Here is a 20,200-nt window from a genome sequence, read left to right as displayed (position 1 = left end):
GTTCTTCTGGCAAATTATTTTTGGTTGCTAATTGTAATTTTCTCTTTTAATAGTATGTTACGGTTGAGTTTTAGTAGTTAAATTGTTCTGATTATAGATAACTTGTTGTTGGATACTTATTTCCTGGATAAGAAATCAGGGATTAGTTTATACTTTAATGATTTCTTTGTATATACTGTGTATATGATTTTGTTAAACAATGCACATATATTTGAGTATAATTTTCTCAAAGATAGTATCTTGAAAGAAAATTAAAGATTTGCCGCAACCATGAATAGCAAGTAATTTTATGTATTAAACATCTTACAAGAAAGAGAAATCATAATTTATATCTTTTGTCCAACATTGACCATACTGTCAAACTAATTAAAGCAACTTTCAACCTAATTAATAACTAAGCAATTATGCTTAGAGAAGATATGCACAATATTACACAATCTAATCAGACCCATTGTTCTATCTACATTCTGCTAATCTGCTTCGTTATAGATAGCGACCAATCATATATATATATATATAACCTAGTTATCACAAATAACCCCTATCATTTTACGAACTTTATACTAATTAAGTTAACTAGTTGTTTTCACATAAGTTGGCTCATCCATTCTAATACATCGATATATTCCGGCGAGTAGAACAAGTTCTCGTAACCTTCACCGTCGTCTCCGATTTGGTAATCTCCAAAAAAGGGCGTAGTCAGATTGGCTTCGACGGAGATAGAAGATGAGATCGGACTGTTGCTTAAGGCTCCTTCGACTCTTTGTGCCAACCGTTGAATCTCTATTTCAGCGTCATAAAGCTGTTCCTTTAGGTGAAGAACCTGAAATAATTAGTTGATTTGATTAGCTAAAATACTTTACCATAAATAGCTAATAATGTTCTATGAGTTTGAGTGTTACCAAAAAAAAAAAGTTTTTATGAGTTGATTTGATGAGTGTTATTTGTGGGCCTGGTGATTAGAGGCCCAGTGATTAAGACAAGCCAGTGAGTGACCATTAGAAAACAAAGAAAGTTGTACGGAAAGATAATTTCATAAAATGACACTTTATTTTATTTATTCTTTTGGTTTTTGCAAGTCACTTCTTTATTATTTTGTTTCTTTTGTATAACAAAAAATAATATATAGTTTTATTAATTTGTACTATTTACTACTTTATAGACTAAAAGTAACAAAACAAATCTGAAACTCGATCAAAATTTTGGTTTCTTTCTCTCTCTCACACAATTTCTTACAATGTGTTTCGGCTATATTTGGTATTAATTTCCTTTATCTTTAAAATAAATTTCATTATATAAAAAATATCTAAATCTTTGTTATATGTTAGTATAACCAGAATTTCATTAACCTACAACTCTATCATATATCTTAGCCCTTTTCCAAAAAAAAGAAAAAAACACTCTAGCATATATTTTTAAATAGTTTATGACAAAATAATGTATTCTTTTAGAAAGAGAAGACTATCACGCACCTCAGAATCAAGATGACACTTCTGAACGACAACGTTTTCGTGTTCGTTCTTGAGTTTGGTGTATTCATCTTCAAGCCTCTTGTTCTTCCACCGTGCACGGCGGTTCTGAAACCAGACGGCCACTTGACGAGGATCAAGCCCTAACTCCGAAGCAAGACGGTTTTTCCTCTCAGACTCAAGCTTATGCTCAAGCCCGAAACTCATCTCCAGCATTCTTACTTGCTCATCACTCAATTTCCTCTTCCTAAACCACCCATTGCTTCCATCTCCACCTTCCTGGGCCATCTCAACATTCTTGCTCTTCCTCCTCCTCCTCGGACGCACTGGTTTTGAATCTACTGCTAGACCAAGAACAAGCCCATCAAAACTAATGTTTTAACTTAACAAATAGTCTCAATTCTTTAAGCCCTCTTAGTATCATACAAGTTTGTGAAAAGACTAAAATAAGATAAACATATTATCAAAAAAAAACAAAGAAGACACAAGATATTTGTATAACCAGTTATGGGTTTTTGTTAAATAACTACAATGATATAAAAATGATTAGAACTGTAGAATGGGCAAACCTTGTTGTGGTACTGATGAAGCATAGACATTCGGGTACATCCGAGAAATGAGAAGAAGGTTATTATCATTTACATTCTGGTTATTCATGTTTCTTGGTCTCTCTCTAAATTTTGATCTTCTCTCTTAGAATGAATAGCTTGATGTTTTTTTGTCTCACTTTATTTGCAACAAGAAGAAGATGTGTTGGGAGAAGAGGAGGAGTTATCATTTATAAAGGTAGAGTAGGTGTCAAGGGATGGTTTGATTACACCTTTTCACTTATTTTGTATTACATTTAGTTCTTTTGTGGTTTTCTTCAAATTACGTAATTGCCATTTTGCATATTAATACTCTCAATTCCTTCTCTTTTTTTTTAACCAAACTCTCAGTTCCTTTGCAGAGGGGAAAAAAAAGGTACTCTTCCTCAGGTATGCGAAAAGATGGATGCATAATTACATATACATCAATATCCTTACTATTGTTTCACGTCGCAAAAATATGATTTTATATGTTAACTTGACACATATCATTTTCTCGAACTCATGTGAAAGCAATAAGAAATAAATAAATTAATACACCCCAATATTAATTAGACGATAATGCGATAAAGCTTTTACGTGTAATGAGAGGATTAGAGGAAGTCGTTATCACTATCATATGGATAAGTCTCAGCAACAAACTAAAAGAGAAAACATAAGTGACTTGTCTTTCAAAAGGTTGTTTACTTTATAGTTTTTACTTGTATCTCAATTACTTTATTTTTACTCGTTTTTTCTTTCTTTTTACTCGTTCTTTAGGAAGCTTTTCTTTAATCGGATTTTTAGACTGGCAACACCTAAAATAAAAGATATATAAATTTCAAAATTGAATGCTCACAATGACCTAGTTGAAAGAAAAAAATCTAATGTGTGGATTCAGTTGTGTTGAAAACTTTTAACCTGTTAAAAACAAAACATCTGAGTCCACATTGACACATATCACTATATTGAAGCATTATGTTTTAATTAAAATATAAATTAAATATATGGTTTTTTTTATTGGCTATATGTCTTTTGGTATTAGTTTTTTTCACGCCAATTGTTTAAAGATAATTATTCGATAGTAAATTTGTTTATTTTACTTTTATATTATATCAAAATTTATTATTTAAAAAAACTCTACAAATAGATATTTGTTTCATTTTATTTGGACATTAAAATTTTCTTTTTTGAAACATATTCAATAATAGATATTTTAATATTTGATCATAGTTATTATTTGCAAAATATAAAAACATAGTGTATTTTAAAAAAATTGTTTAAGTATCAATTATTTTGATTTAATTACAATTTATTATTTTTTGTTAGTATATAAATATGAAAATAGAAAAGAAAATAAAAAGTGGGATATGATGTTGAATTATATTAAACAAAACAATTGTAGAGACAAAATTTGTATTTGAATATCAAATTAATAGGTGGAAGATAAAGAATATGTCGTGAACGGTTTAAAAAATGTAAATTAGGATGTTGAATACTTATAACCATTGTTGATAGTCATAAAAAGAGATTTGATCTTGATTTTAGTGCAGTAATAATCAGCACCAACAGAATGAATACCGCTTGATGCCTTGAATTTTGCCCAACTTTTTTTAAGCATTTGGGTGTGAATAGTATAGGAATTTGCTCATCTATTTGAATTAGATCAAAATCACTAATGTAAAAACAAAACTAAATATTCATACGTATGATATTGTTTCATTTGAAAATTATAGTGACAACTGACTTGTTTGTGAGTGTGACAATGTGGTTTGAGCACTAGACGCATATGCTTCATTTACAAAAAAAAAGTATTGTCTTATATATCTGCCTCAGTCATACTTTACGTTTATTAACTGTTACTCAAATTAAAAACCGCAATACAATACTTTTTTCCGTAGTTTTTGGAACAATTATAAAGACATTTGTTATTTAGATGTACTCAATGCTAGAAAATTAAATGGTTAGTCTCCACACTCAACATGTTTCTGGAAAAATCATTTTTGAACTACATTTCATGTTTAAATTCGGTACAAGAAGATAAATGCGAAGCAGACCACCGGTGAAGCACGGAGTGGTTTTACTGGATAATGGATATTAGCTACTTTCCTATTTAGGAAATTAAAAATCTAATTGCCCATGCTATATGGTATTAGGCTATTAGCATATCAACATTATCTTGGTGATTCGGAAACATTACGACCAATAAAAACATACTCCATCTATTCCATATTACATGATATTTTACCTCACTACGTAAATATTAAAAAAATTACTTTTTATCAAAAGTATTACTAAAATATAATTTAGAATTAATTAATTTAATTATAAATAATAATAATAATAATAATAATAAAAAATTTGGTTACACAGTTTTTATAAACTTAAAACTATCTAAATTTATGGAAACATTTAATATTGTTAAACTCTATTAGATAATTTTAAGTTTATCGTTCACTATTGGGATCCCAAATTCCTTGGACCAACTAAAAAAATCATAAGTATAAAATAAAATAAAACTATGCAGGAGAACAAAAAAAAAATCAGAGTTTATCATATTTATACCAATGCCCATTTTAAGACCAAATTAATTGTCGTTTGTAATAGTTTAGCAGTCGTGTTACCAGCCGAACTCAATTTTCTTTTATTTTTGTTAAAGAAGAACTCGGAACTCAAATTTGATGGATCGAGTTGTTGTTTGTGCAAAAAAATAAAATATAACGTGATTATAAGAATATGTATTTCTAATTCTAATCACCTTTTTTTTTATTCTTGGCTAATCAGATCTGAATATAAATAAAGTTTTAGAGTAAAATATAAATAAAATATCTTAATCTAATGTTATTGACTTTTGTTCAGGCAAACTGGTGTAAAGTGAGTCTTGGGATTTGAGAATATATGATAGAAAACTAAAGGTCGTCTCGAATAATTAAGATGTGTAGACTCGTGGCCAAATTTAAGTCAGTGGTTAATACTCCTTCTATCTTCTGTTCCCGAAAGTAAAATTTTCTACCACACTTATTAAGAATTTAATAAATATTTATAATTTAATTTATATTTTATTTTCTTATACATTTTCCAATAACTTTCCACCAATAAAATTTAATCAATTCAAATATTCTCAATTAATGTTTTTCAAAAGTATTAAAAAGTACTTTAACAATATAGAAAATCTATCTTTGTAGAACAAGAAAAAAATTTAAAACATCTTAGTTTCAGGAACGGAGGCAGTAATTAACTTTATTTAAGTTAAGAGGTAGTTATCTAGAGTCTTAGTTGCTTGTAGATCTGGACTTTGTACAAGTCTCGGTCTCTGATCTGGGAGAAAAACATGTTTTTCCTTTATCTATATGTTTTACTTTGTTCCAAAATAATGCATGTTAAAATTTTCACATATATTACAAAATTTGTTAAATTTCGATTATAAATATATTATCTTTTGTAATTAGTTATTTTCAATAATTTTTAGACAATCAAAATTCAGTGAATACATTAATATCTTCAAAATTAACAATTTACCATTATTATATGCATTAAAAATGTAAAAAATGTATTTTTAAAAATAATTGTTTTTTAAAACATATATTATTTTGAAACAGAGAGATTATAATGTTCGGAATCAATGTGTTAGCTATAAACTTTTTAGTCATTGCACACTATAACAGAAGATATTTGAGATACAAATACAAATATTCTAAATATTTTTAAAATAAAATATACCATTAAACTAATTTCTTTTTTAAAATTGGCCATTTATGAAAATAGCTTAAAATCTGATCATACAGTTTTTAATATATTTTTATCTTAAAATAAAAATTACAAAGCATCTTACATATATATATATTTTGTAAAAATTACAAATCTCAACATAATTTTCATTTGTTTAGTGATTTAAATATTTTTGTATAGATGTACTTTAAAGTCAATAAACAATTATTTTCTAGATTATGAATTCTAGTTGAGGACTGAGAATAAATTGCAACAAAAATTAGTTTCGTTCAAAATCTTTGTTGGTATACAAATAATAACAATAAATAATTATTTATTATTTTTTTACGTAAACTAAATAGCATATAACAAAGCTATTCCATAAGCTTTAATATGAGGGTATAAAGTGAAGTTAACTTGCTAAGCTTGAAAAGCTAATATGAAAAGATCTTATATTTTTTTTCTAACATTGACATTAACATTCCAACATTGACAGTAACAACTCGAATTTGTTATAACGAACACTTTTGTTAATGAAGGGTCGAACCATTCATATTTAAAAAAGACGCATTTCATCTTCGTTAACCCAAAAAAACTTCACTTCAGTAATCTCTTGCAAGACACCTTTCTCACATATTATGTAATTAACGGTTACCCTATGTCTCCCATACTCGTAACATGATAAGTAAACCTTCATGTCAAATACTCAGTCTTTTACATCTATATAACAACTAACTAACATACTCATACCAACTGATTAGAAACAAAATGGCTTTACATCTATATAACAATGTACTATATTATTTTTACTCGTTCATTCGTCACTAAAGAATTGTAAAATATTTTCTCGTAGACTATTTGTTAATTTAGAATAATTTTACGACGACTCTATCGAAAGTCGTTAATGTGTCCTAAACTTAAATGTGTTTTACGATGAAATACTTTCCTCGAACTATTACATCGAGTTTACGACGATTCTTTTTTTTTTCGTAATCATGTCGTCCTCAATTTATGACGACCAGATTCATCGTATTATAGACATGTTTTTTCATGTAGTGTTGGAGACATCGGTCATGAGACTTCACAATTTATAGAAAAAACTGAACTTCTTATTTTGGTATAACTATCGACTAGATAAATAAGCACACTAAAATCCATCTTTTTTTCAATCTCATGATAATCTAATAAAATAAAAGTAAAGAACTGACCGATAGGAATATCATGTACTTTAACTTCCATGTGTATATATTTTGCTTCCAATGCATGTATTCTTATTTTAAACTAAAAAGATAGGCGGATCTAGTGGTAGGTGAGGTTTGGGTTGCTAATCATCTCGAGTTCGAAGACCCCATTACACTCCATCATGTGGACCGTTTCTTCCTACGAGTTGTCAATAATCTAGATTTGTGCAGAACATTCCGATGGGAACGTATAAAGTTGGTCCAACCTAGGAAAATTGAGATAAATTTCTTCTTCTTCTTCTTCTTCTTCTTCTTCTTCTTCTTCTTCTTCTTCTTCTTCTTCTTCTTCTTCTTCTTCTTCTTCTTCATTGACATTAACAACCCAAATTTGTTATAACGAACACTTTTGTTAACGAAGGGTCGAACCATTCATATTTAAAGAAGACGCATTTCAACTTCATTAACCCAAAAAAACTCCACTTCAGTAATCTCTTGCAAGACACCTTTCTCACATATTATGTAATTAGCTGTTTCCCTATATCTCCCATACTCGTAACATGATAAGTAAACCTTCATGTCAAATACTAGGGTCTTTTACATCTATATAACAACTAATTAACATACCCATACCAACTGATTAGCAACAAAACGGCTTTACATCTATATAACAACGTACTATATTATTTTTACTCGTTCATTCGTCACTAAAGAATTGTAAAATATTTCCTCGTAGATTATTTGTTAATTTAGAATAATTTTACGACGACTCTATCGAAAAATCGTTATTTTTTCCTAAACTTACATGTGTTTTACGATGAAATACTTTCCTCGTACTATTACATCGAGTTTACGACGTTTCTTTTTTTTTGTCGTAATCATGTCGTCCTCAATTTATGGCGACCAGATTCATCGTATTATAGACATGTTTTTTCAGGTAGTGTTGGAGACATCGGTCATGAGACTTCACAATTTATAGAAAAAACTGAACTTCTTATTTTGGTATAACTATCGACTAGATAAATACGCACACTAAAATCCATCTTTTTTCAATCTCATGATTAAGTAATTAAATAAACGTAAAAAACTGACCGATAGGAATCACATGTACTTTAACTTCCATGTGTATGTATTTTGCTTCCAATGCATGTATTTTAATTTTAAACTAAAAAGATAGGCGGGTCTAGTGGTAGGTGAGGTTTGGGTTGATAATCAACTCGGGTTCGAAGACCCCATTACACTCCATCATGTGGAGCGTTTCTTCCTATGAGTTGTCAATAATCTAGATTTGTGCAGAACATTCCCATGGGAACGTTTTGCATTTGATAAGAACTTGGATGATGTGTCTTGGTTATTGCAGAAGGCCGAAGGGGTTGTAGAAACGTACAAAAAAATTTGTAGAACTAAAACTTGCACTATCAAGGAAATAAATACAAAACTTGGCAGTACTAAGGATATTGAGAGTATCTTGGAACCAACGCCCGCGAACGGAAAGTTTTGGGAAGAAGCATAGGGAAGGAGAACGATTGGAATGTGAACTAAAATGATGATGAGGTTGTTGATCGTTGGACAAGGAATATACTTAAAGGGAAGCAACAAATCCTTTTTGAAGAAATGTACAAGAACCACTACGCTGCCCGTACAACTCAGGTTGAAGCTCTCTCAGCTCCCTCAGCTCCTGAGAAGAAGACTCCAGTTGAGACTCCTTTGGTCGAGACTTTGGGAGTATCTGATTTCAATGGGATTGAATCACGCTTGAGGAAGGAGATTCAAGAGGGTTTTTATTAACATAAAAATGTTGTCTTAAGTGGAATGAATGTTATTAATCAAAAGGTTGATTCTCTACCTGACTGCCTATCACATGTAGAAGCCGAAGTAAATTCACTAAGAGAGGCTGTTGGAGAGCCTGTTAGAGAGCCTTTTGTAAAGCCGCCTGATGGAGAGGCTGACGCAGAGGCTGTTCGACAACCTGATGGACAGACTGGTGGTCAGACTGATGCACTCTCTGTTTTGAAAATTGCTCGGGCCATGGTGAAGGAAGGTGGTAATGAACCAAGTGAGGAAGAAATGGATGATGGCGAAACATTTCTGGCCTTTCTCAAGAGGGTATGTGTATTTTACGGACAAGAAGAACCGTCCAAAAAGCCTAGATTGAGGAGTCCCATTCAGACAAGAGCCAAAAAGAAGAAGGACAAGAAGGAGAAACAGACGAAGGATAAGGACAGTAAGGAGAAGCCAAGGAAGACCAAGAAAGATAAGCAGGGGAATCACAAGTAGGGCTAAACTCTGTTCCTAAACTTTGAATGGGAAATTAGCTTTTGTAAAACTTGATGTTCGGATGGGAAAACTTTATAATTTATCCCAATGTTAGACTAAGTTCCACTTTAACGTTTTCGTTTTCAAAAGATGAAAAAAGTTTCCCAATTTTATATTTTCATTTACAAAATATGGGAAAAGTTTTCCAAGTTTTACATTTTCGTTTGCAAAAGATGGGAAAAGGTTTCCCAAATTTTACATTTTCGTTTGCAAAAGTTAGCCAAAAATTCCCAAAATTTGATGTTTTCTTTTGCAAAAGTTAGCCAAGTTTTACTTTATCTTTTGGAAAACTTGGTAGAAGTTGTCCAACTTTTACAGTTTCGTATGATTGAAGCAGCATAGTTTCGATGTGAAAACAAACAGATAAACATAGACTTGTTCCGATAAGTTTCGAGTCGGAAGACTTTCCGATTTCGAGTTAGATACAACTTAGGATCAGAGTTTTACAAACTTAAACTTAACAAGTAATTTAACCGTTGACTAATTTCTTCAGTTCTGCAAGTTCCAAGATAATTTGCACAATCTTAGATTCCAGCTTCGCGACGTTGATCGCCTCGTCACGAGCGTCGTTCTTCAACATTGTCAACTAATTTCTTCAGTTCTGCAAGTTCCAAGATAATTTGCGCAATCTTAGATTCCAGCTTCGCGCGGTTGATCGCCTCGTCACGAGCGTCGTTCTTCAACATAGTCAATTCGTGTTTGCATACATAGTAATGCCTTCCTTGCTCGGCGGTCTCCACTTCGATAGGTTGGCCACAAGCACACTTCGTTGGAATGCCATAGTTTGCGTCCACCACGGCATAGAGTTAGTCACACTCCCTTTTGTCTGCCTTCATCAGGTTGTAGTAAGGATCTGACATTTGAGATTCAGATTTGAGAGAGAGCAAAGAAAAAGGGAAAAAGATGGATGCGAGAGAGAGAGAACTTGAGTTATGAATTGGGGATGAAATGAAATTGCGAGAGAGAGTCGAATCGTAATTTGTATTTTTGGCGGAAAATTTTTCATTTTCCCCACAAAACAATTGGGACAAAAAAATTCGTGCTAGAGGTTATACCAAGTTTGAATTTTTACAAATATCTTCAAAGTTTCACTTAGATTTGTTTCACAACTTTCTTAGTTTTACTGGACTAAAAGGATTTATATTATGATTATACCAATTACATTCAGTTTGCTATGATTATTTTTCATGTAAACATGTGAAAATATAAATAATTCCATGAAATATAAAAGATTGATCATTTCATAAGGGCAATACGAAGAAAGAAGCCACAAAAGTATATATATTGTAATGAAAATCTAGCTATTTGATAAAATTTGGTAAATGGGAACTATATATTGCCCGTTCAATGCCATCAAATTTGATTCAAATTCAAACAATAACTACAAAACAAACAAAGACAAGTTTTCATTTAATTTCGTTTACTGCCAATAAATTTGCAAAATCTTACTAAGTTTCATTAGGTTTTAGTTTCGTATTTTTACAAACACAAAGCTAGTTTTACCAAGTCTTACAAAAATTATTCAAAGTTTGGCTAACATAAAACAACATAACTAGTTTCACCCTTGTGTTCCTTGTGAGCCTTGTGTTCATTGTGTTCTTTGTGTTCCTTGTGATCCTTGTCGAGTTTGTGAGCCTTGTGTTCCTTTCGAAGCATAGAAATATGATTCCAACGTCCCCTTATTTCACACTATCTTGTTCTTTTTCCGACGTTCCACTACTGAAGGATACCTTTTTTCTTTAACTCTTCCTTGTCGTTTCGTGTATTGAGGAGGTAAGACATACAACTTTTTATTTTCTTCTAGAACAATCCATTCTGACATATGCGGAACTGGATATATAGTCCTCCTATAAGTCATTCCCCACACATTCATCAAGTAATAAGACGAGCAGAAAGCAAACAAATCACACATGTCATATGGACAACCATTCTGCTTGAAGCACTTATTTGATGCGGCTACTGCATGTGCACATGGGTATATATCTATATCAAAGTATTTGCAGCTGCAAGTTCCACGTCTCAAGTCCACCAAATAATTCTTGCCGTCATCTCCAAAGACACCATATACAAGATCAAAAGAGTTCAGCTCAGTCACCTCAAGGGTTGCAACCACCCCACATCTAAGATGCATTTCATTTTCCACAGATGGAATCAATTTTTAAGTCCTGGTCACAAAATAAATTTCCTTCATGTGCTTGTTGAACCACTCACCTATTTTCAGAAGAATTGCATCAATCATCGGAAGTAAATCATACCTTGTTAAAAAAAACCCATTCTGAGACTCCACAACGTTAGAGGTGTCTATGTTGTACCTTTCAGTCGGGAATTTACATTTCGCCCGTTTGAACATTTCTCACGCTTTTTCAAGATATCTACCACATGCTGGATACCTCTTCCTTAAATCTGCATATCTTCTTTCAAACTCAACCTCAGAATAAATCGTTACAATATGTCGAAATTGTGATGCAACCTCATCCCTCTCATGTTTAACACTTAGTTTCACATTGTGGGACAGATGAAAGACACAATATCCATGTTAAGCCATCGGGAACAATTCATTTATTGCCTTGATGAGACTTCCATTTCTGTTCATAACAAACACCAATTCACTATTATCCGCTATAACGGTTTTCAACTTTGTGAAGAACCAATTCTAACTTTCTTTTTTCTCGCCATCAGCGACAGAAATAGTTAAAAGATAATGGTGATGGTTAGGATCATGCACGGTGGAAATTATTAGAATACCGCCTTTTACAACCTTCAGAAAGTTGCATCCACAATTATGACTTTCTTCATGTTCTCAAGCCCATCAATGCAAGCTCCGAAAAAAATAGATACTTAAACCTTTTTTCTCCATCCAACAACATACTCGTTTTTGAACCGGGGTTCAGCTGCTCCAACATATACAAATATGAAAACACATACTTGTAACATTCCTCTAGAGTACCACACAGATCATGAACTGCTCTATGCTTTCCTCTCAAATCTGTAGAGTAAGACACTTCCACACCCGCTTTTCTTTTAACCAGAGTCATGAGAGTTCTAGGATCTGGGGTCTCCATGTGTCCAGAAAAATTATTCTTAATAACAGCTGCAACCAATCGTAGGTTGCCTTTACTTTTCTTTTATTTTCTAAAGTTGAATTTGCCCTTGAGCATGCATGCATTTTTGTGTATCTTCTAATCGAAAACATTTTAGAATTCCTAACCTTTGTTGCCCTAACATACCATTCACAACCGTATTCCGCTCATCGACATCTAACCACATATAAGAGTTCAATACAACAATACCAAAGCAGTTCTTTGTTGATGCTCTATCAATTAAATCTTTCACAACTTCTTTACTTGGAAATCTTGACCCATCTCAATACCCATCACATCTTCCCATTCCTCCATTGGCCGAACTTCTTCAACAACAAATGGAAGATCAGCATATCTCGCACGACTACACACATGGATACCCACGTTCTCCGCGTTCTCCATGTTCTCCGCTTTCTCCACCTTCTCCGCGTTCTCCACCTTCTCCGCGTTCTCCAAATGCCGCACGTTTTCCCCACCAATTCCCACATCTTCTTCATAACGAATCACAACAGTTTCCACAGCTCTTGCACCTCTAAATGTTGTTCTGCACCAGGATTGCCTTCAACTTCGGCTACTCCACTTGCAATCTCACTAAAATTCCCGCCAAATGAACTTGCTTTCTCAGTTCTAGAAAGTTGCTCAATTATGGGAACTTTCTTTCCATGCGTGATACTCTCTACATGAAGAATACTTCTTCTTTAGTCTAAATCCACTGATGTTAGATAACAAACACATCTTCATTATACAAGATATATGACTGCCTCTTAGGTTTCACTACCAAAAGAATGTAACTCAAATTCAGCCTCTTCCTGGATGGTTCTATGGCCATCTTTCTGCATAGTCTATCCACTAAGGCCGAGTAAGTGATCTCCGCCGTCGAAGATGTCTTAAAAGATAAAGCATACAATCGACAGTCGCTTGGAGTCCATTTATAATCATCTCATGTCTTTGTATAGTATCCTTCATAATCAAAGTGTATGTTCGTTGAATAAGAATTCATGACTGAGATTCATGTGGATTTCGGCAACTAAACAATAACACAAGGAATACCTATATTTGAAGGTTACACTTCTGATTTCTCGCCAGTGGCCTCAATGTGGTTCTCGTTTTAATCTGATTTCAAACAATGGACGTCGCGAGTCTGTCGGTATTTCCTGAATTTGAATTCCGCATCCGTCCCCGTGTCCCCTTTTCTATTCAATTTTGAATTCCCGCGAGAGAGAGAGAGAGAGAGAGAGAGAGAGAGAGAGAGAGAGAGAGGAATGCCCGTCTAATTAGAAAGCGGACCCACATGTGACGACTGAGAGTGATTGGTTGAAAATGAATCAATTAAATGGAGGGTATTTTTGAATTTTACCATTCCCCTAGAGTATCCCAATTAATGAAGAGTACGCTAGACTCATTAAGAGTATGACATATCAGTTTTTTTTTGTTTAGGAGCCTGCCAGACTTTGCTCCCTATTTTAAGGGTAATAATCTCAAATGCTCTTAATGAGCTCAAAAAATTTTCTACACTCTTACTTATTCTAGTGTACTCTTATTTTTAACGAAATAAGACAATTCCAAATTTTCCCTTGTTTTTCTCTCCAAATCAAATTTCAAATTTCAAAATTTTAGATCTTAATAATGGTGGTCAAGTTTCATCTAGTTTTACCAAATTCTAATTTTTACCAAGTTTTACAGTTTTACAGTTTTACAAAGTTTTACAATTTACAAGTTCTACGATTTTACCAAGTTATACTTAAACGATTGTACGTTTGGTGAAACTAGGCACAAAGTTTTACTAAGTTGTACTATTGTCGAGGTGCAACTTTATAAAACTTTGTACCTAGTTTAACTAGGTTCTATAGAACTTTGTACCTAGTTTAACTAGGTTCTATAGTCTTACAAAGTTGTATTTAAACGATTATATAACTTGGTAAAACTTTGTTTCTGAGTTAAAGTTTTACTTTTACAGTTTTCATATATCATGTCACATGCCAGTTCTAAGAGAGAAAATCAAATAAGAACAGGAGGAAATCGTAGAAAAATCCTAAATCGCGAAAAAGACCAACAAAACAGAAAAAGAGAAGAAGAACATATCGAAGTAGAAGAAGAAATCAAAGAAAAAGAATGAAGAATTCATAAAAGAGTAGAAGAGATTAAGAAGAATATATTTGTTGAAGAACGAGAGGAAAACATATTGAAAGAGAAGGAGAAACAAAGAATTCATAAAAAGAAAAGGAAAGGCAATTTGAAGAACAAGAGATTGAGATCGAAGATTGAAAGAGATGAGAGAAAAAAAGAGAAGAGAGAAAGAAGGAAAATGAAGAATGAAAGAAAAATCTAGATCTGTAGAGATGAGAAGAAAAATTAGGTCTAATGGCATAGCATGTAAATAAGTGGATTTATTAAGGGTATATTAGATTTTTTAACGAGATTTCAAATAAAAAATAAATCAAAATAAAATAGAATTTAGAAGAGGAGTATTTGAGATTTTTTTTTTCACGCAGGAGTACTGGAGCAATTGATTCCTATTTTAATATTTGCAGAGATTGTCTATCTAAGGAGTTACACATTTTCTAGAAGATTAGTTTGAATCTTTCAATAGGTCTGAACCCTAAGCTAATTAGAAAAAAAACTTATAAAGAAATAAGAAACCAAATCATGAAACGTAGCAAAATAAAACGCCAATAAGGCGTGCGTTTTAATGTGTGGAAAGATATTTGAATAGAAAAGAACAGTGGAATCCTAACTCTTGTGTATGCATTTGTGTTGCTTTTCTTCTTCTTTCTTTTTAACTTCATGTGTTACTTTTCTTTTTAAATCTGTGACTACTCTTTGGACTTGATTTTTCTCTATTGTCTCACACTCTTCCACTCTCCCTCCAATTAAAAAACACTAATGGTTAAAAAAAATTATGTAAGAAAAGAAAGGGCCGAATGTACTTAGTTTATGGATGCATTATAATGTGTACATGTTTTGCTATTAAAAAATCCACATACGAATATTAATCTATTGTTTTAAGAGGTTTTGAGGACTAAATATGAATCAAATTATATATTATGATATATATGAGATATGAGATATGAGAATAAAGTTCAAAAAATAGAGAGAATAAAGTAACATTTTCTCTAAAAATGTTAATACTATATAGTATATATATATACTGCATCTCACACACCAAATTATTTTCTACCCACTTTGAAAAAGTTAGACAAGTGATTTATGTTATTTTTTTTAAAAAAAATAACCAATCTATTTAATTGGGTCTAAGTTTTATTTTTTTGAAGAAAAAACGAAAACCCAATATTTTGACCTACATTGGAACTTCTTTGCTCCACGTCAATGAAAGGGAAAAGGAGATAAGTAAAACCCCTGTTCGAAACTACGTTAGGCGCTAGTCGGGCGGCAACCCCGGGCCTAGCGAGTTACTAAAAAATCAGGGATTAATCGGAGTATACGCGGGGCCTAGTTTAATTATTATTTTATTTTATTATAATATTTAAACTAAATATAAAATATAAATATATTAGAATTTAATAGTTTTTGTATGTTATTATTGAAATTAATTATTGATTTTAAAAATTTAATTGTTAGCAATACAATTAAAACACAAATTAATCTAGATTTTTAATTTTTATTATACGTATATATGTATATATATTAACATATGCGCAAAAGTACAAAGCATTCAATGTCTCCTAGTGGCCAAAGCATGTCAGTTTCTTCGAATAACCCGCGGGTTCGACGTCTTCTTCTTACGTTTTAATTATTTCGCATTATTACTATCAAAATAGACAAAAGTCCCACATCGCTTAGATGCAACAAGAGAGGCCAAATATCACTCTATATATAGAATACAAACATGTAGGAGAAAGGTAAAGTAGTTGGGTTGCCTGATCTTTGGAAGCCCGATAAATACTTTCATAAGTAAAACTTTTGGCATGTTTAATCTTCAACTGGGCCGATTAATCGGTTAATGGACCGATTAATCGGTTAATGGGCCGATTAATCGTTTAAATGGGCCGCATAATTGGTCTCCGATTTTGTTGGCCGATTGTGGTAAAGTCGCTGCGGGTGATGTCCGAATTGCGCCTAAGCGGCCGTCTAGGCGGCTAGGCGGCCGCGTTTTTGAACAGGGAGTAAAACACATGGGGTTGACCACGTGTCTTACATTCCACGGATCCGAAGGTAGATCTCCTCTTCCTTTTGCACGCATGTTCTGATCTTCTAGTCTCCCACTTTCTCCCGACCAATCATATCGCTTTGTCTAGCCGCCATGTTCTTAGAGATTTTTTTTTTCACTTTTAATTACAATATAGGAAAATAGATGTATATTTTCTAAAATATTTATAATAGACAAGTATTTTGTTTTTTGACATAAAAAACTACTCTATTACTCAGACTTGAATTAGTTTGAATAACTAAATCGAAATATAATAACTAACAAAACAAAAAAACTTATGGAAAAAGCCTACGAAAAGACAAGTGTTATTTTAAATATAAGTTACGTAAAATAATATATCAATTTATTGTTGAATCTGTCAACTGTTGAAAAATCAACCGAAACATTAGTGTCTTTTTAAAAGTGATTGCAATTTAATTTTGATTTAGACTTGATTATTAAAATGTGAGCATGTTAAAGTTTCTGTTAATTAGTATTTAATAGTTGAATTTTAATCATAATTTTGCATCTAACTGCAGACTGAAGTACTATTTTGAGTCAGCGATGGTTAAAAAAACTTCGGGATTGTAAATACTAGGTCCATAGTCTCCGCGCAAGCGCGGGGTCGACTACATTATAGGTGTATCGTATAGTTTTGTTTACGGGATTTTATTGTTTTTTTATCTATAATGTGATTGATGGGACTTTGGATATTACATAGGTTGATGAGTTTGATATAAGAATGAACGACGAAGTCATATGTTGATATTTTTATATCTTATATGTTCAAAGTTGAGGGTGATGGAACTTGTTAGTGTTTACTTAGGTAGTTGTTTGTATATAAATAAAATAATGCATGGAAAAATATAATAAATTTGGATTTAAAATGTTAGTGTTTCAAAATAACTGAGCCTTGAATCTGTGGTTTAGTCTAATACTGAAAAAACTGTTAGGACTTCAACTCCTTTTTTTCTCTATGTCGGGAATGTGGGCACTAATTTCCCGATTCATGTAGGTAAAATTGTTTCTTAGTTTGTGAGATTGAAAAGCGTAGATTGATTTTAAGCATGATTGATGAGAGGTTTACTTGCATCAGCTTCGTCTGCCGTGGGTGTTGAGTTTCGTCGGCGCCAGATGTTAGACATGAAAGAGAGAAGATCTGAATATGTTAATTTCGTGTTTTGTTTTTTCTTCTCTCGTGTTTTGTGGGTTCCACTCTTTGCTCAGGCTGTACAAAAGATGAAGTCTGGCTAGGCTGTCTCACTTCTCTGAAGTATTCCCTTGATTAACCTCTCCCACCAACATTTATCTTCTGATCATGTCTTGAAGTCGAGGAGCTTCCAGAAAAATTAGCTTCCATCTGCTGTTCCGCTTGGAATGGAGAGTTCTGAAATGCCGCGTAAAAAAATATATTGACAAATAACTAATGATTGTCAACAACTATCACTATACTAAATAGAAAATAAATCAAAGTTTTTTGTTCTGCTGTTCTGCACAAACTAAAATTTTACAACAGGGTTGTCACGGTCTTTTTTCAGGAGCAAGATCTTTTTCTTCCCAGAAACCATAGTCAATGCAATTCTTGGGAGAGAGCTATCCATGACAGAGGCTAAAGTTGCGTAGATGAAAAAATAGATCAGAAACACAGTAGATTTTTTCAGATAAGGAAGATATGAGATAAGTTGTTGACTAATTACCAATTTCAGTTGTAGGTATGTCATTCCACTTGAATTTGCCTGATTGTAATCTTGATTGGAGCTGCCAAATATGCTATGTTTACCAATTTCTAGGTTTGTGTTCGCAATCACTTGGAGCACCTAGCAACCTCAAAACGATCGACTTTCACAATGAAATCTGCTTTCAAAGATGACATGTAATGATTAGCACGTCCGACGGGAGTAAACCCATGAATCACGGAATCTGCAAATAGTATTATCCAACAAAGAATCAGGAAATAAATTAAAACAATTATGTTAAATAAGTGTGATAGATCGAAGATTAACTTACCTTTTCATCGAGGAAAAGAACCGTGATTCCCACAAACTCTCTGTCTTTCTTGAAGTTCAGGAATCCCAGAAGCGGAGGAAGCCAGAGGCTATGCTCTGACTACTAAGTCCAAGACGGAGAGACTCGAAGGTTGAGTGACGAACGCCGGGACGCCGGTTTGACGAACTGGAGAGGCAGAGAGAAACATTTTCTAGAAGATGGTTAAAGCTAAGAGGAATCAATGAGTTTTGTGGAGATGCAGATTGAGTTCATCAAAGATGAGAATCATATATATATGGTTTACAAAGGGGCTACAAATCAGGAACATTTATGATCAAGCGATTTAAGATGGGGACATGAAGAGTTCACCGGTGAAAAAATAGATTACGAACATACACACAGCGCAACTCTGTAACTCAGACTTGTTTGAGACAATGATGAAAAGAACTCATATTAAACTACAACAGTTTACAATATAGGAAAACCATAATTGTTGCAAACTTAAGTTTTTTTTCATATAACGTGATGAATCCCATTTAAAAATGAAACCCAAAACACACTTGTAGGACCGACCCACAGAGGAAGCCGAAGAAGCAAGGGCTTCCGACCTTCATAAATATATATTAGGTTCGGCCATCAATGTACAAAGGTATCTGTTAGCTTAGTGGTATAAATGTTGGTGTTTATATCTCAATAACCCGGGTTCGAGCCATGGGCTTGACACTTTTTTACACTTTTTAAAAGTGAGGCCCACAAAACGATGACGTGGCGCGCTGAGGAGTGAGCAAAAACTAATCTATTATAATATAGATTCGAAGAATTTAATACTTATTTTCCCCATATCAAGGGATGGGTAAGGTTAGAAATTGGGTTTGGTATTTTTAAAATTGGAAGTTCTATTGGTTCAACCAACCCAGTGCATACTTCTCTCCTTTTTTTTTTGTGGACGCATACTTTTCTCCTATTTCTCATTACGAATTATTTACTGACAATATTTCTATGGGAAATTGGGCTGTATGACCATGAAAAAACGTATAAATCATTGTCTAACCAATTTCCCTAATATTTATATACACGACTTTATTTTTTTATCACAATACTGTGTTGCCCCTTCCTCTAACTGGTGAAACCTGCATAATAATTAAAATTAAAATCTTATATATTAAAACATAAGTCACAACTTTGATTCATGTGTGATTTTTTTTAAAATAGACCTAATAGACCTATTCCTAGAATGTCATGTTACATTTAATCTCTAATCTTATCATTTATATTTTGGGCCTACCAGAAACTTTTATTGGGCTATCGATAATTGGATATAAACAATAGATGATCCATTGAATTTATAGATAATATAAATTAAATAGATATAATTTAATGTTGTAATACTATACCTTCATATGTTAATTATTTAAATATTTGTCGATGTTAACTTTTAAAATTATAAAGATTTTTTTTTTAAATAACAAAAATCATATTATTTAACATTGATTAATCTTTACTACCTTAAACCAATGAAAACAAATTTTAAACTATATAGTTTATTTTAATAATTAAACAAAAACTAAATTTTTAATTATTTATTCGATAATATAAATCTATGAAGCGAAAAGTTTAATTTTTTAAAAACTTTCAAAATTTGTGAAATGTTACAATATTTTTGAATATGACAATAAAACAATATTTTACTAATCTATATATATATATTTACGATGTTAATAGTGAAATAATAATCCAAAAAAAAAAAAAA

The 20,200-nt window shown here is 32.3% G+C and overlaps 1 protein-coding gene across 2 annotated transcripts; it reads right to left on the bottom strand.

The window, feature by feature from the left end:
- Positions 1–273: 273 nt before the first annotated feature.
- On the bottom strand, positions 274–2,286 carry LOC106386057 (homeobox-leucine zipper protein ATHB-21). Of its 2 annotated transcripts, none has more exons than XM_013825950.3 (3): positions 2,039–2,286; positions 1,473–1,810; positions 274–823 (listed from the first exon to the last, which is right to left on the bottom strand). In XM_013825950.3, exons 1-3 carry the CDS (start codon positions 2,124–2,126, stop codon positions 587–589), a joined length of 663 nt encoding a protein of 220 aa, XP_013681404.2. In that variant the 5' UTR covers positions 2,127–2,286; the 3' UTR covers positions 274–586. The 2 variants fall into 2 exon arrangements, with proteins under 2 accessions (XP_013681404.2, XP_013681403.2); XM_013825949.3 differs by having other exon boundaries at positions 1,473–1,813; positions 2,039–2,270.
- Positions 2,287–20,200: the final 17,914 nt, after the last annotated feature.

Source organism: Brassica napus, chromosome C7 (genome assembly GCF_020379485.1).
Source record: "Brassica napus cultivar Da-Ae chromosome C7, Da-Ae, whole genome shotgun sequence".
In the NCBI taxonomy this organism is placed as follows: domain Eukaryota; kingdom Viridiplantae; phylum Streptophyta; class Magnoliopsida; order Brassicales; family Brassicaceae; genus Brassica; species Brassica napus.
The sequence above is the reverse complement of the archived record's forward strand: the minus strand, read 5'-3'. Positions and strand labels throughout refer to the sequence as shown.

Coding starts and splice junctions, on each gene's coding strand:
- LOC106386057 (XM_013825949.3), bottom strand. CDS start 2,126: ATGAATAACCAGAATGTAAATGATAATAACCTTCTTCTCATTTCTCGG. Junction 1,814..2,038: donor TTCATCAGTACCACAACAAG/GTTTGCCCATTC, acceptor TTCTTGGTCTAG/CAGTAGATTCAAAACCAGTG. Junction 824..1,472: donor AGTGTCATCTTGATTCTGAG/GTGCGTGATAGT, acceptor TAATTATTTCAG/GTTCTTCACCTAAAGGAACA.